Source organism: Dioscorea cayenensis, chromosome 19 (genome assembly GCF_009730915.1).
Source record: "Dioscorea cayenensis subsp. rotundata cultivar TDr96_F1 chromosome 19, TDr96_F1_v2_PseudoChromosome.rev07_lg8_w22 25.fasta, whole genome shotgun sequence".
In the NCBI taxonomy this organism is placed as follows: Eukaryota; Viridiplantae; Streptophyta; class Magnoliopsida; order Dioscoreales; family Dioscoreaceae; genus Dioscorea; species Dioscorea cayenensis.
In genome coordinates, this window is record NC_052489.1 from 1,109,425 (window position 1) to 1,125,615 (window position 16,191).

General features: G+C 36.4%; 4 protein-coding genes across 7 annotated transcripts; all 4 read right to left on the reverse strand.

The window, feature by feature from the left end:
• Positions 1–648: 648 nt before the first annotated feature.
• On the reverse strand, positions 649–3,610 carry LOC120250129 (cell division topological specificity factor homolog, chloroplastic). Its single transcript, XM_039258910.1, has 2 exons — positions 3,455–3,610; positions 649–1,406 (listed from the first exon to the last, which is right to left on the reverse strand). The coding sequence occupies exons 1-2, from the start codon at positions 3,542–3,544 to the stop codon at positions 801–803; spliced, it is 696 nt and encodes a 231-aa protein (XP_039114844.1). The 5' UTR covers positions 3,545–3,610; the 3' UTR covers positions 649–800.
• Positions 3,611–4,914: 1,304 nt separating this feature from the next.
• On the reverse strand, positions 4,915–5,754 carry LOC120250130 (lamin-like protein). Its single transcript, XM_039258911.1, has 2 exons — positions 5,531–5,754; positions 4,915–5,452 (listed from the first exon to the last, which is right to left on the reverse strand). Exons 1-2 carry the CDS (start codon positions 5,721–5,723, stop codon positions 5,124–5,126), a joined length of 522 nt encoding a protein of 173 aa, XP_039114845.1. The 5' UTR covers positions 5,724–5,754; the 3' UTR covers positions 4,915–5,123.
• A 986-nt stretch (positions 5,755–6,740) lies between these two features.
• On the reverse strand, positions 6,741–11,940 carry LOC120284173 (uncharacterized protein At5g01610-like). Of its 4 annotated transcripts, none has more exons than XM_039290968.1 (4): positions 8,515–8,585; positions 7,834–8,037; positions 7,659–7,713; positions 6,741–7,156 (listed from the first exon to the last, which is right to left on the reverse strand). In XM_039290968.1, the coding sequence occupies exons 2-4, from the start codon at positions 7,918–7,920 to the stop codon at positions 6,777–6,779; spliced, it is 522 nt and encodes a 173-aa protein (XP_039146902.1). In that variant the 5' UTR covers positions 7,921–8,037; positions 8,515–8,585; the 3' UTR covers positions 6,741–6,776. The 4 variants fall into 4 exon arrangements, with proteins under 4 accessions (XP_039146902.1, XP_039146903.1, XP_039146899.1 ...); XM_039290965.1 differs by lacking the exon at positions 7,834–8,037 and adding an exon at positions 8,683–11,940 and having other exon boundaries at positions 7,071–7,156; XM_039290969.1 differs by lacking the exon at positions 8,515–8,585 and having other exon boundaries at positions 7,834–8,467.
• Positions 11,941–13,084: 1,144 nt separating this feature from the next.
• On the reverse strand, positions 13,085–15,728 carry LOC120283286 (chorismate mutase 1, chloroplastic-like). Its single transcript, XM_039289928.1, has 6 exons — positions 15,443–15,728; positions 14,513–14,729; positions 14,318–14,404; positions 13,780–13,923; positions 13,587–13,679; positions 13,085–13,495 (listed from the first exon to the last, which is right to left on the reverse strand). The coding sequence occupies exons 1-6, from the start codon at positions 15,643–15,645 to the stop codon at positions 13,259–13,261; spliced, it is 981 nt and encodes a 326-aa protein (XP_039145862.1). The 5' UTR covers positions 15,646–15,728; the 3' UTR covers positions 13,085–13,258.
• Between the last annotated feature and the right edge of the window lie 463 nt (positions 15,729–16,191).

Sequence of the window (16,191 nt, forward strand, 5' to 3'; positions counted from 1 at the left end):
TTTCAGGTGAAAGGAATTGGTTAAGCTGCAAGCTTTGCTTATAAGTTTGATGGCATCAATGGAACTCCCTTCTTTTGTCAGTCCTGAATGAACCTTCCTTTGTGTGTGTGTGTGTGTGTGGATGAACTAAAAATCAGTTCTAGAAGACATTCCTCATGATTTCAATGTCAAAATTTTTGTCATTAACAAAGTTTTGTTTTGCATATGAATACATACATAAATCAGCATGAAATAAAATGGTAATCAGAAGACTGATAATTGAATTCATTCCCCAGACACACACAATAATAAACATGAGTCACTAGTAATTCTCAACAAGAAATAATAATTATTAATATTTTAAAGAATGGATGGAAACAAAATAGGTGAGAGAAAATTAATTTCGCATATTTATTTACAATTTTTGTTTTATTTAATTATTTGGCTAAATTTTTTTTAAACAAATAGACAGAGCCCAATTTAAGAAGAAGCTCAAATAAACTAAAGACCATCAGGCTGTTGGTATCAAACTTAAAGTTCTAAAAATGCGTTATTTACATTTATATCCCTTTATATTTTGTGTAATTTTGTGCAAGTTACTGCAAATTTTGATTTTTTGCACAAACAACCCTATAAATACATATATGTACAAAAACCATGAAAAGCATAGGCATGATCAAAATCCTCACCACTGCATTTATGTACAAAAACTGCATATGCCTGCAGAAGAGAATTCCAACATGAAAACAATGTCTCAAACATAAACCCTAAAAGCAAGATCAACTTCCTAGTTCTCCAAACAAACTATATTAAGCAACCTATTAATTCCCATTGGGTACATAGAAATCGAATGTGACATCAACAGTACCAGATGCATCTCCCGTGTCTCGGTACTGGACACCTGTGATCTTGCCCTTGCAGTCCTCTTCAGATTCTTGATACTCAGGCTTCACTCGTCGGACCGGGACTGTGACCGAGTACACTGTACCGAGGTCAGGGTCAGTTGAGACACTTAGCTGGACCTTGTCCTGTGAGTCTATTTCTACAAAATCAGATAAGGCCTCAACAATGTTAGTCACAATCTTTTGCTTGGCTTCATCGCTGACAGCACATCGGTCTGAGAAAAGGATCATTTTCAGCCGTTGTTTTGCAACTTTAGCGTTGGAGTTTCTTCTAGCTGTTGATGTGGGGAATAATATCTTCCAGGCCAAGCTCAGACGATCAAAGAAGTTCATGGTGATGGCGTTAAGCAGGAAGCCTTCTGCATCTTGATTAAAGGTTGTTGATGAGAGTTTGTTATCTGTGGTGCGGAAACAGCGAAAATCTTCACGTCCGATTGAATGTCCTTCCAATTTCATGTGCGGCCATTTACTTGTTATCTTGAGATCATTAGATCCTCCAGTAAGAAAGCCACCCAACTGTAAATGCTGTGTACCAACAAGAACATAATATTATTAAGAATATAAGATTTTAGACCTCCATAATTAAAATGGGTATGCAAGTGGAGCATAAATACAGTAAGTTGAAGGCCACAATATTGACTCATTAGATCATAATACATGCACCCTTAAGAGGTGAAGTCTTGGAATTGGATTCTAAACAAATGAAGGTTCTGCCGTACGTGCTCAAAACAGGAAAGCATAAGTTTGGGTTCAGCACAAATAAAATACACGCAACTTTCATATGTCAATCAATTGGTGAACAAAGAGAATTTGCATAAAATAGATGAATTTGCATAAAATAGATGTCGCCAAGTCTTAAGACCAAAACTTAGTAGTTTTTGTAATACATACCACAGGACATTAAACTCTATGAATCAAGAAAACACATCTAAAAAGTAGCTGGCTTGATATATAAATCGGACTACAGTTGTACTGAAATTACGCAGCATCAGTGAAAGGTTTGAAGCACATAACACTCTAAATTGATTATCATCACATAATGTTTATCATACTTCTCATGGAATCTAGCTTAATGTAATTGTCATAGTCTACTGATCAAGTACAAACAACATTTCAGCCATCAAAACCTAAAGCTCGTTCAGTAGAGAATACTCAAAGGCAGCCATTATATCGCTTGACACGTGTGTGCGCTTACCCATCCAGGATAAAGACAGAACAGATACAAAAACAAGTCTCCAATCTAGGCAATCATTAAACGCAAGAGAAAAAATGCTACACGGAAAGAAGCTAACTGTATTCCTTATTGTAAAAGGAGTCAAACATCTAAATATTATTTTGGGAGATATACTACAGAATAAGCCGATGGCAATGTCTTAAATTGCTTCATACTTCAATAAAATAAACTACAACAGGTAAACTAATTATTTATTGTTCTTTGAAACTGTGTGCTATTTTGTTATTCCTGTTTATTAAAAAATTTCTAGACTACTCCAGTAGTGGAGCAACAATGATACATATACATTATGTATTAGCCTCATTGCTTTCAATCCAACTATGTGGCATAAGAAGTCATTTGTTTCACTATATCATACAAAAAATGATGTCAAACATTACTCCTAAACAAGCTTAGATTAATTCCTTAAAGGAACATATGATGGTCAGCCCATCTTTGATAAACAATAACCTACAAATGCAATAAACAACCTCCTACTCATATATATTCAAGCAGTTAATTAAAAATTGTGCCAATTTCAACAAAGAGAGCATCAAAAGGCAAGTTTTTATACAAGATCAATAACAAAGCACAACATTATCAGGAATGTTATTCTCATTTTAGAAGAATATCATCAAAGTAGTAAAACCAGGACCATCAATACAGAATATAGTGTCACAATTCCAATACCGCTCGATCACACGCACACCATCAAACCAAATAAAACATGGTGTCTTAACAAACAATAGAAAAAGTCAATACCAAGAACGTCATACAAAGAAAATGGAGATAACTTGATCCACCTACACTGATAATCATCCACAATCAACACAAGGAGTCAATATCAGCAAAATGATAATCTACCACAAATGCCAAAATTCCCAAACCATTCTATCTGATTTTCTTCTCCCAAATCACTAACCAATTTGTCATCCTGATCAAAGATCAAAGCGCTTCAGCTGCAATTTTTATTCAATTTTCCATCCAAACATATCCCATACAATTAAAAAAAATTAAAAAAGAAAAGAAAATCATACCCACCAAGATTATCCAATCATTATGCATCAAATAAATTTCATTGACTTTATTTTAGTAAACAGATTCCCAAAAACTCATGAATTCCTGGTATGGACGATGCTTCTCACAAACAAATCCATCCGGTAATCATCAAACCCCATATTCAAGCATTGGCAAAACCGATTGATTAATCACAAAAAAAGAGCAAAATAAAAATGTAAAACGCGCTTGATTGCATCCAAAACGCTACACAAACACAAGAAAAACATCCGAAATCACTTCTTCGACAAAAGGGCTAAAAAAACAACAGAAAAATTAGGGGAAAAAAATGAAAATACCGAACCTTTGAAGAAGAAACTGAGGGTCTGAAGGGATGCTTGGGACGAAGAGAAGCAAATGCCCCAAATGCCTTCAAATCGCCGGCGATCGCCATGGCTCCCCTTCTCTCGGAGCTGGGTCTTTTTTTTTCTCACCTTTTCCCCTTGAAAGAAACACTCGAATGGATGAAGGCATTTATGTGATTAAAGGTAAATCATAAGGCTATTTTCGTACATATATAATTTTCATTGGCTTGAAGAATGGAATCTCAGTAGTAGCACATGGGAGTGATCTTGTCGTTTTTCGGTTTAAAAGACCAAAATACCCTTCATTTCGCTCGTTTTCTTATCTTCATTAGTCTTTGTTTTACTCGAATTTCGAGCTCTGATTTGGGATTCGAAGCTGATTCTCAAAATCAAGCTGAATTTTTCTAATTATTGTTTTTACTTTTTGTTTGTACGTGTCTGGCTAATTTTTAGAAAATATTTTAAATTTTTTTTAAAAAAAAATTTTGGAATCTGGTGCAAATACTTTTGTGAGTGGATTTATATTCTTGGGTGAAGCCTGAGATAAATGCATGATAAATAATTTATAATATATTAGAAATACAACATGTTAATTTATAACTATTTTTAGATCATAAATTAAAATTACAGTACCTCCCAAAACAATTAAAAAATCAATGTGATGTTTAACTAAACAAACCATGAGAAGATGATAATATTATAAAATACTTGCTTTGTTGTTGTTTCACATGTCTCTGTTCTCTTTATATCATATATTTTTCTCTATTTCAACAAAATACTTGTTTTATATATTTTTTAATAATAGCATTTGACAAACGTACATCTTTTTATAAATAATATAAACAGATCAGCACTAAACAAATAATTACCCATGACTTTGGCAGTCATCATACCATCGACTATTCAATCGATCGCTTTTAGATTTTTATTTGTATTTCTATGTAAAAATGGATAATTAATGTTATACTAAAAAAAGAAACTATATTTGTTTATATTCATACAAACCATAGTTATTTGTTATAATATTTTTTATATAAAAAAAAATATTAGCCTTTATCATCCTTCTTATCCATCTCAAATCTCAATAAATAGAAATTGCTTGTTTTCTTTATTTAGTGAAAAGATTTTGATCATGATCATGATATAATTTAGAAACATTTCACTCAAAACCCTTCTCAAAATGCACTAAAATCCTCATCTACTATCCTTATTTTAAAAAATTAAAATAAAATTAAAAAAAAAAACCAAGCAAGGTCAAAATCAAAAGACTCAAAACAGAAGAATAGTGCCTGGGGTAGTATCATAACAACCTACACTTTTTCAGTCACTTAAAATACCAAGAATGCCCCCTCCCATTTAACATCAAATGCAACCTATATATCATCTTCAAAATAGAACTTAAAATTGAAATTTTTCTTGATATATTTAGATGAAAAAAAATATATATTAAACAGCACAATAAGAAAATGATTTAGTTGTGAATTTCATGAAGACAATCATAGCATCGAAGTCATCCAAAGGCAGAGGTTAATATTTCTTGGAAAACAAGTAACAGATTATCTTTATATAGTAAAAGACTATAATACCCTCGAATATCAGCATGGAAATCAGACTGGACTGGTTGCACCTGTGAAGGGCATTTAGGGAAAGAAAAGTTACCGTCAAACCCTAGAAAACTCCGGCGAGGAAGACGGCGGCAGCGGCGAAGTTGAGAGAGATGAAACGGGTGAGAGCGGAGGATCCAGAGGGTGATGGGGCTGATTGCAGTGGCAGTGAGGGCGCAGGAGCTGGGGTTTCGTGGACGAGGATGGAGAGCTTCATGCCGTTGTAGCACTGCCCGCGGCTGCAGATGAAGTAGTAGTTGCCGGCGTCCTTGAGCTGGAACGCGAAGCTGTGTCCCCGGCTCCAGTTCATGATCGCATTCTCAGCAGAGCAACGATCGAAGGCTGTAGAGTTAACCTGGACAACGTCGTACATCCCTTTCTGATAATAGAACACTGAAAACCAAGAAATCAATGGTGAGATCCGATTGATTTAAGAGAAATACTTAGATCTATAGAATACGAGATCAAAACCAAGCCATTCGCCGACGAAGAAGCGCTCGTGGGAGGCCCAGTCAGTGTAGTTGACGTTCGGTGCCCAGCCTTGCTTGCCGCCGACGTCGTGCTTGGTGGCGGAGACGGAGACGCAGAGGAAGAGCATCGCGATGAGTAGGATTGAAGGCGAGGCTCCGACGGAGAGACGGAGATGGGTCCTTAGGGTTTCCATTCGCGGAGACGAGAGACAGAGAGAGAGGCCGTTGGGGGTGATGAAGCGTTTGAGAGGAAACGGAGGGGTATTTATAGGGGAATCGAAGGGCAGGGAATATTGTTCAACTTCCTGTTTATTACGATCCAGCCACTGTGATGAACGGTTGGGGTTTCGTTATATTGCCTCGGGATGTGCGGTCATATAAATGGATTTATTATTTAATACCGTTGATTAACAGTTAATTAATTTGTTATGATTGTAATAAAATGAGTTTTATGGATTGGATTTTTTTAGTTTTGTAAAATTAAAAGATTCATGAGACTAAACTATGATAAAATTTTTTATTATTATTTTCGTTTATTAGACACTTTCTAAAAATGATTAAAAAATATTATGCAATTAATGGTGCTAATATCTAAACCATTCAGGTGTGCATGATAGATCATTCAATTTGTAACTTCATGCGTTTGATCTTTACTTGCATATCATAAAACGCGCATGAATAGAGTTTGCATTTTTAAAATGAAACTTCATTAATTCATACATTTTTAGAGCTCCAATCACATCTAACATATTATTTATGCCAAATGATATGCTTTGAAAAAAAAAAAATTAAGTTCTTAATTATGAGTTATCTAAGGGATGAGACTCGTTCTTATTGTCACTTGTCAAGGAGATACACATACATACAGTTAATATCTCAATATATTCGAATCCGTCTCTTTGGCAAAGACACGAATTCTTTATGAAAAAAACCCGATGTCAATAGACATTATTGTTAGAGAGATGCACGTAAAGTTTATACCATAATATATTCAAACCCGTCTTTTCGGCAAGGGCACTAACCCTTACATGAAAGACCCAGTGCCAATTGACCAAAAGATCATTGGCCATATTATATCTATAATTCAATGCATTTATTGATATACAAACATAATCTTCAAAAAAAAATAACATGAAATTTCTGGTAAAAATAAAAATTAAGAAAGCAGATCAAACAAGAAGAAAAAAAGATGACAACAAAGAACAAAAAAAGAAGAGCAAGATCAGTACTTTCATGAGCTCAAAATCTTAAAATTCATCCACAATGACTGAATCCCTGGGAATTTCAAATGCATCCTTTGATCTCAACTTCTTCACTCCTGCAGTGAAGCATACCTTACCAGAACTGAAGCTCTCTACACTGACATCAGTGACCTTCATCCAGACCAGGACTTTGGTCTTCATCCCTTCAACACCTGAGAGCTTACCTCTTGACAGTACTCCCTTGACACGAGCCGCGTATCGGAGCACCGATGAGTCCTTGAAACATACCTCACAGTTGGAAGGCAAGTGAACAATCAGCTTCCCTTTGTTGTCATCAAATTCATAGCAAATTATGTTCTTCGGGAAGAGGCCGGGAGGTAGGTTGTGCTCGCGGAGGAGATCCGGCAGTGGTTTCTGTTGTCTTCCTGAAGAAAAGTGAAAATAGAATGAGCTTTTGATCATTGAAACCCGTTTTGATTGCATAAGATCATTGTGGAAATTTTTTCATGATAATTTGTGTGACTAAACAAATACAATTGATTGTTTTCAATGTTTAATAATATATCAAGATCCTTCCCCTGTTCAAATCATTCTTACAAGCCCCATTGTTGATCAAAACTGCATAAAAGAATACCAGAACAAACTTCATTTCTTTTCATCAGGAACCTTAAGCTCATTAATTTCACAAATGAATAGCAGGAAAAACTCTTCTTTGTTTAAATTGATATATTCATTCAGGAAAATTAATCAGCAAACATGTAATTTGGAAATAAGAGTGATTTAGATTGAATTTCAAGGGAATTTAGAACATCTCATTCATAAAAAAGAATCAAAAAACAGATGAAACCAGAAAAATGTTTCAAAAATCACAACGTCAAGTAAAACCTCAAGCATTGAATGAAAAAAAAAAAAGCACAAAAATCAAACCTTTTAGCTTTTCCAAGACCCATTTTGCCTTCTCCTCTACAGAATTTGAGAACCGCTGTTCAATCATTGGAAAACCATATCAGATCAAAAAACCATAAGAAACATAAATGGCAAAGAGAAAAGCATGCAAATCAAAAGATTGAATTCTAAACAAGGAAAAAATCAAAGAACCCACAGAGAGATCTCCTCCAATGGATGAGAATTCCTCCTTGGCTTTCCTGGATATCCACAAGCTCCCCACTCTTGTCAAGGCCTTCTCCATTGCCAGCCTCTCTCTCTCTCTCTCTCTCTCTCTCTCACACACACACACACACACACACACAGAAAGCTAGGAGATATACTCCCCACCAAACTAAGATCAGCTGTATCACTCCAACACCTAACAGCAAAGTTTTTCTTTTTCAACACTAAACTCATTTAATTATATAAATGCATATGCAAACAATTTAACACTAAACTCATTCCTTAACACAACCCCTGATAAATATGCAAGAGCCAAACATTCAATTAAAGAAGTAATTTGCACACAATTTATTCTGCTTAGTCCTCAAGTTTCATTATTTTTCTTCAAATCTAAGTTTAAACATGCCCCCACGAACGGCGATCCAATTTATTGTAAAACCAAGATAGTGACGATAAAACAGGAACCATCCTTCATCATCAATTCAGATTTTGGTTTTATTTCAAAGCAGGACACTCAACTGTTTTCAACAATACAAAATTAGGAACCAAACTGAATATTGATATCAAAATCACTATTCTTTCCAAACAACAAAAGTTTTTCCAAAAAAAAAAAAGGTGAGAATTCAAAGTGATCATAATTTAGTTGTAAAACGTCCAAGTTTATAGAGCTTACCTTGAGAACATGTGGTACCCCAGCATGTACATGTAGGTATAGTTTGACGTAAGCCAAAAAATGAACACCTCCTAAATAGGAGAAAAAATTGATAATGCAAACTGATCAGATTGTGAAACAAATTGATGATGAGACCATAATTAATTAACAACAAATATAAGGCATCACCTTCATAATTATGCATAGATATGATCATGCCACTAAGCTTGGTGTTCATATTCATCATTAGCATCTAAAGCATCAATCTCATCACTAGAAAGAAGTGAAATGTTGGCCTTGAAGTCAAAAGGTTCTTTTATATATGAGATAAACTTCAGCTGATGAATGACTCCAATGGAAACATTGGAGATGTGCTCAATCTTGGGCCAATCAGGACCATCGACAAGACACCTGCCAAGTGTTTCAACATCTTTAACCGTACCCACAAACTTCCTGAGTGCAGGAAAGATAGGGACATCTTTTGGAAGCAACCACTCTGGCAAGTGACTCACATATTTGCTTCCCCACTCCAGGATTTGGAGTGAAGGAAATACCCCCACATCATGTACTAATGCATCACAGTCTTTAATATCCATGGTATGGACTGTAGGGAAACCAGAAACCCTTGTGAGCTTGTTGTTGAAGTGAAGCTTTAAGATCTTCACAGATTTGAATCTCTCAACCACTGTTAGGCTGTGCGCTTCTCGGATTTCCAGCGCAGTTAGGGCTGTAGCATGGTGAGTAAGACCCTCGGGAAGGGCCTTGAGGTGGGGACAGTCAGAGATGTATAGCATGTCCAGGCGAGGCATCACCTTTACATTGTCCCTTGCTACCCATCGCCATTCTGTCCACTTTGGCATGTGAAGCAAAAATAATTTGTTCAACTTTGGAAATAAGATGTTTCCTGTACCCATTAAATCAAGGTCAATACATCCTATGGACTCGGCGTCTGCAATTTCAAGATGATCCAGCTGAGGAAGCTGACCCAATGGTGGAAGCTGCACACAAGCTGTACACCTCAATAACATTAGTATTCTCAAATTCAAGAAGATCACCCTATCCTGCATCATCCAAGTTGGGAATTTAGAGCCAAAGTAACCATTGATTATGAGCCGTTGGAGTGAACATGGTGGTGAAAGCTGTTCCTCAAAGACCTCCTCGATCCTTGCCACATCCTCCTCTGTGAATCTTTGCCCCTCATTGCTACATTGTAAGTCAAGGTGATGTAAATGCTTCTTGTCTTTGAGAAATGATCCTATTTCTCCTCGGGGGGCTATGGCTGCCTTCTCCAAATTCACAATGGAGATACCTCTTAGCTGTGAGAAAGACCGGATCTCTTCAAGGGAGCACAATTCACCATTGGGGTCATTGCTTTTGTCATTGGTCACAAACCCAACAATTCTGTTAAGATGAACCAGTTTACCAATCCCCGAGGGCATGCCTACCAATGGAGTACCACTAACAGTAAGACATCTGAGCTTGTACAACCTTGTGATACTTCTGGGGAGTCTGGATAACTTTTCACAACTCCAGAGCAGCAAGTATTGCAAATTGCTAAGGCCACCTATGCTCTCAGGTAGCTCCTCAATAGGGACAAAAGAGAGACTGAGGCATCTCAAGTGCAAGAGGTTTCCCAAAGACTTGGGCATGGTAGTAAGTCCAGTCTCTCGGAAGTTCAGAACCCGCAATGTCCTAAGCTTGTGGAAGAGATCTTCAGGTAGCTCATTCATTAGAAAGTTTTTTGCGAGTATGAGTGTCCTTGTTGAGGTTTGTTTTTTCACACTTTTAGGAATTGCAGTGAGGGATTCGTCCCAAATTGCAATATGGTGTAGTCTCTTCATAGGAGGCGCAGACAATGAACGGGTCAGTGCTTTAACATTGCCAAAGAAATGCTCATCTTGAGCTAGATATAGACCAAGAGACCGCAACAGGTCATGCACTTGACACTCAGCTTTTTCATAGGTGTAAGGAACTGGTTGTAAAAGGTTCCTTCTCAGCAGCTCTCTGTAATATTTTCTAGCCACCTCTTCCACAATCAAATCTTTGTCCTCCTTCACATAGCCCTGAGCAATCCAGTGCTCAATCAAAAAGGATTCAAACAAGACGAAGTCCTTAGGGAAAAGTGTGCAAAAGAGGAAACATTGTTTGAGATGAAGAGGCAAATCCTCATAGCTCAAGTAAAGGACCCCCATTACGCCTTGTGGGAGGTCAGTCATCCCCCAAGCCGGGTTCTCTAGTACTTTCTCCCACTCCCTCGGGTGCTTTTCATTTTCACGAAGAACCCCGGCAACTGTCCTGATTGCCAGTGGAAGGCCATGACACTTCTCAACAATTCGCATACCAATGTCTTCCAGCTGTCGCATATCCCATTCCTCGTTGGCACTGAACACTAGCTTGCGCATCAATGACCAACCATCCTCCACAGACAACTCCTGCACATTGTGAATGTACACATCCCCCATTTGCAGTGTGACACGCTCATCTCTGGTAGTGACCAAAACTCTACTGCCAAGACCAACCTTAGACAATGGCTTTTTAAGCACTCTCTCCCAAAGATGTGAATCCCATACATCATCAAGAATCAAAAACAGTTTTTTATTCTCTACCGCTTGACCTAGAATATGCTGAAGTTCACCTACAGAGTCATAGTTATAATCACCACCCAAATGTTTCACAATGAGTTTCAACACTCTCAAATCGTTTGCTTCCTTAGAAACACAAATCCACACGGGTAGTGGCGAGTGAAAGTTTTCTCTGATGCTCCCGTGATTGTTGATCTTCTGAGCAAGCGTAGTCTTACCAATCCCACCCATCCCCACAATCCCATAAACAGAGATTTTCCCATCACCATCAGTGATCATCATCTCAACCAATTTACTGGTATCATCTTCAATTCCACCACCAACAATGTCCGGCTCCACGTCGGGACCGGCGTCTCGTCCGCGAATCCCCTCTCTCCGACGCCTCACAGAACCAACACAAACCAACCCTAGCTCCATCCCCCGCTTCAAAATCTCTCCCAACCTCGCCTTGACGCTCCGAATCCGACCACCGATTCTATGACGGAAGACAAGGTCACCAGAAACAGAAGCCAAAGGAGAGAAACAACACACCTGAGCAGTAGAAGCGCCGGAAACCCTCTCAGCGCGGGTCCGAGCGTGGTCGACGATGTCATCGGCGTCATAGAAAGCATCCCTGAGCTCCGACAACCATGTCCGGATGGTAAGGTCGTGCATGGCCTTGTGCTCAGCATCGTTCAGGTAGTTTTGGACCAGACGAGCTTCAAACACGAGCTGCTGAAGCTCCGATCTCACAGCCCTCAGCAAGGTCACCTCGTCCTTCACCAGCTCGGCGATGGTGCTCACGAATTGGGATGCCAGAGCGCTCACGATCTCCGCCATTGTTGTGCTTACTGCGAGCGAATGGAACTCGCGAGTGAAAACACTGCTCCCTGGTCGACTTTGCGTTGACTTGGAAATATTTATATATATTAAAAAATTAATTATATAAAAAAAAAGAATTGTGAACAATATATTTTAATTTAATATTATTTATCAAAAGAAAATATCAATAACAGTTGTAAATTCAATCGGTAAAATAAACATCATAATTAAATGTATTTAATATAGTAAATAAATCATAATTTTGTTAAAAAAATTTAGAAATTAAAGGTTTCAAACAATGAACATACCTTTCAATAGACAAGTATTATGTATCAGAATTTACTAATGGTTGTGTAATTTTTTTTTCCTTTTTATAAATTGGTGTTTTTTTTATTTTTTTTGCATTATGTTTGGAGGTTTCTAACTCGAAATTTATAAAACACAAGTAAAATAGAAAATCACTAGGCTAAGTCTTGATTATTAGTTGCTGTGTAATTAAAATTTAGGACAAATAAAAATGAATAATAAAATTAGGAAGAAGCTTAATAAATTTATGCGGTTTAAAAAGTAATTGTAAAAAATATATTGTCAATCATGTGCTCTTTAAAAAATAATAATTGCATAAAATAAATTGTCTATTATGGGTAACATTGTAGGTCAAAAATAAAATAAAATAATAGATGTTTGGGTTTTTTTTTTTTGTATTAAATGTCATTATTTCACTATGAGTGAGCTAAAAAAAATTAAAGCTTTATTTGATAATGAAAATGGAATTCACTGCCTTCCAAAGCCAATCAAAATAAATTTTATCTTATGATAAGGTTTTTGAGATGGATTTTATTAATAAAACATTGATTTATTTTTTCTAATCTACTTCAAATTATTATCTCTCTTTATGTATAGAGATTGATATTTTAATATTTCAATATTTTAGTACTATCAGGCAACATGATTGTTTTATAGACATTTTGGACAACATATTAGTTTAGTTTTACTTATCTAAAATCTTGTTAATTTAATTTGATCTTTTGTTAATGATTAATTCTAATATACAAAAATATTAAACTACTTTTATTATCAAGCTTTGCCAAGCCTTATAGAACATTGCAAAGCACACTAAAACAGCTAAAGGCAACAAATTAAATTTAAAACTTGATTAACCATTAATCATTCCTATAATCATAGTTTTAAGAGAATAACACCCTACATCAATGCAAATTCCAATTTTATTTCAATGCAGGATTCACAGGCACACAGTCACAAATTTCAATTGTTTTCTTTATATCTTTGCCTCCCTTTCTATATATATATATATATCCTGATCTTTTATCTATTCTTTTCATATTAGGGAGCCAAGAAACTTGCTATATGAATGAACTCTCTCAGTCCAACCTCCTCAGTAGGTACTGTACTTGAACTTGCTTGGTTAATGGCATTATCCAGTCACCATAGAGCTCGGCAACGATGTCAGGTTTGATTTTGTAAACCGGCGGCACACCGTTTCCGTTCTCAGTTATCACGACTTCCTGGCCGAAAACTTTGGCTTTGGTTTCTACCCGCTGTTTGATTGCGGTTTCCACTGATTCATATGTTAACATCTTCATGAGCAGGTCAGGATCCTACAGAAACCAGATTTCGGAAAGTAGAGATCAGATTATCGGCAGAGATTTGCAGAAATAACTGATGAAATGTATAGGTTTGTAATGGTACTTGAGATTTGATGGCAGTTTCGTAGGCCGAAGGATTTTCACGGAATTTCGCCTCTGCGACAAATTTGCCGTAATGGATTCGCTTAGATAGTGCCTGATTTGAATAAATCAAGATGATACACACAAACATGAAATTTTGTATGATTCGATAAAGGAAGTGGTGAATGTATATGAGATGGTTCGATCACCCGTACCTGAAGAACTATTGTATCACAAACAGCAGTCGAGCCATAGTTCCCATCATCGCCTTTTTTAACCAGCCTTGGAAGCAAGTTGTTGAAATACATGTCCCAGATCTTCTTGTTTATGTTGATCGAATCAGCAATTGGATGCAAAACCTATGTCAAGGTGTAAAAGGGTGTGAAAATCAGAGAGAATATCAACAACAGCACTAGCAAACGACATGAAAAATTAAGAGAGCTTCTCATTGGTAAAAGTCCTGCTAAGCTAAAATGTTGAATATTTACAGTTGACTAAGTTGCTTCACAAAGAGATAGTTGCAATCGATTGGTAGAATTTGTCAAGCTATTCAAAATCAGTTGGCAAGGGCTCAACATAACCTGAATTGCTGAAAAAATAAGAAGCAGAATGCTACATTTTATATAAGCAGAAAATTAGGTGATACTATTGTAATTGCTCCACGGAAAAGTATATAAAACCACATTAAATTGCAGCATTTTCCTCAAAGAAAACATATCATAATTCATGCTGCAAGGAATTGTTTATCTTTACCTTTGGGTATCGCATAGGGGGTAACTTGGGTTCAGGTAAATCTTCAGGGAAAAAAGGATGCTCATCAGGACTATTGTATCGACCAACCTGAAGACAAAACACAAATAAAAACTGAAAACTTAGCAAAAAGGAAGACCTATCTCCGACAGACATGCCTTTCTTCTTTAAATGTTAGTATCAAATTCAGAGTTTCACCTGAGCATGCAGTTTTTCAGTTTCACGAAGCATGTACTCAATTAGAGAACCTTGAAATCCTTCCATGCACACCACATTGCTGTGATATGCATCAGCATTGTAGCAATAATGTGCTCTTTCGACTAAGCTAAATATTATGCTATCTTCTTGCCGAATCAAAGAGTGTCGGATAGCATCGAGAGTCAGGCTATCACTCTCGTCAATTCGTTCCTCCAATCTACACATTAAAATTGTTTATGACAATGCCTGATATGAGCAATTCGTCAATAAAAGTGAACTGCAAACACAACTTGCATACACAAAATTCAGCAATGGCAATGATCATTGAGGCAAAACATTACAATTAAGTGTCTGCTTAAAAAACAAAAAATAAAGTTACAATGAAATGAAAATCATAGTGAACCTTTGGTGCCCTCATATCAAATACATTTGCAACAAACATTAAGACTATTTCATTAAATCAAATTTTCTGAACAGAAACCATTAAATACTAAAAGAAGTTAGAATTAAACATATAATCAAACATTCAGGAGCTCAGCCACTGGCTTGATTTAAATTCACAATTGAAGTCATCAACAGAGATCTTACCAAAAAAGGGATTCAACTCATATAAGCATTTAAAAAAAAAAAAAAAAAACCTTCTCTTGTGGTAAAAAGGTCACCTTTTTTTTCTTCCTTTTTGTTCTTCAGATACTGATGAACAAACTCAAACTAAAAAAATCAAGCAAATAGAAGAAAGAAAGAAAAACTGAAGAAACCAAATTTCAAACATCATTCACACAAATCAGATCTCAAACCTCAAAAAACATACAAAACACAAATCCAACAACCAAACCCCAAAATAAAACTCAATCAGAAAAGGGCAATGGATACATCAACATTAAGACAACCAAAAGATAAAAGACTGACCAAGAAGCAAACTTTACAAACCTAGCTGAAGAACCAAAGGAACTTCGGACTTGAACAAGCATCCTTTGAGGTGAGAATGAGAGGGAGAGTCCCAAGGTGGGGTTTTTCCATGGTGATGAGGTAGTGAGGGTCAAAGGAGGGCACAAGGAGGGTCTTTGGGGCTTGATGAGGCACTGGGGATTGGGAAGAATGGGGGAACTGGCCTTCAGGAGCTTTGCCTCCATTGGAGAAGGTCAAAGCTTGAAACTTTCTTTGTTGGTGGTGAAGGGAAGGGAAGGCAAAAGCAGGGGGTTGGAAAGGAAGAAAGGAGGGAGCTTTTATAAGAAAAACAAGGACTTTAATGAAAATAAATAAATAAATAAAAGAAAATTGGAGTTTTTAGGGGTTGGTGGGCTGAGAGAAGGGTTAGGTGGGATTCTAGCAACAAGATGGGAGGGTTTTTTAGTCTTTTGACCACTTCGTCAAAAATGAGAGGATTTTTTTTAAAAAAAGAAAAAAAATTGTGTTTTTATGAATTGGGAAGACCTAAATCAGGTGGTTAGATTTTGTATTAATGGAGAAGTTAAGGGTTTTATTTGTAAAGGGTGTTTTAGGGATAAAAAAACTACAACAAGAATAAAAGAATAGTTTTTTTTTTACAAGTGCGACAAGTGTTGCATAATAAACGTTAATAAACAGGTACAGTGACTATATGATTTTTAAAAACTTAACCGAATTAATATATTTTTTATCATGCAACTTTGGAGAAAAAAGATTTGGCATCGTCCCAT

Bases quoted from the DNA above. Each gene is read 5' to 3' on its own strand.
- LOC120250130 (XM_039258911.1), bottom strand. From the start codon at position 5,723: ATGGAAACCCTAAGGACCCATCTCCGTCTCTCCGTCGGAGCCTCGCCT. The intron at 5,453-5,530 runs GTTTTGATCTCG...CTTGGTTTTCAG, and splicing joins CTTCGTCGGCGAATGGCTTG to TGTTCTATTATCAGAAAGGG.
- LOC120283286 (XM_039289928.1), bottom strand. From the start codon at position 15,645: ATGGAGGCAAAGCTCCTGAAGGCCAGTTCCCCCATTCTTCCCAATCCC. The intron at 14,730-15,442 runs GTTTGTAAAGTT...TTTAATGTGTAG, and splicing joins TCCTTTGGTTCTTCAGCTAG to ATTGGAGGAACGAATTGACG. The intron at 13,496-13,586 runs GTACCATTACAA...TGGTTTCTGTAG, and splicing joins AAACTGCCATCAAATCTCAA to GATCCTGACCTGCTCATGAA.
- LOC120250129 (XM_039258910.1), bottom strand. From the start codon at position 3,544: ATGGCGATCGCCGGCGATTTGAAGGCATTTGGGGCATTTGCTTCTCTT. The intron at 1,407-3,454 runs GTTCGGTATTTT...GTTGGTACACAG, and splicing joins CCTCAGTTTCTTCTTCAAAG to CATTTACAGTTGGGTGGCTT.
- LOC120284173 (XM_039290965.1), bottom strand. From the start codon at position 11,894: ATGGCGGAGATCGTGAGCGCTCTGGCATCCCAATTCGTGAGCACCATC.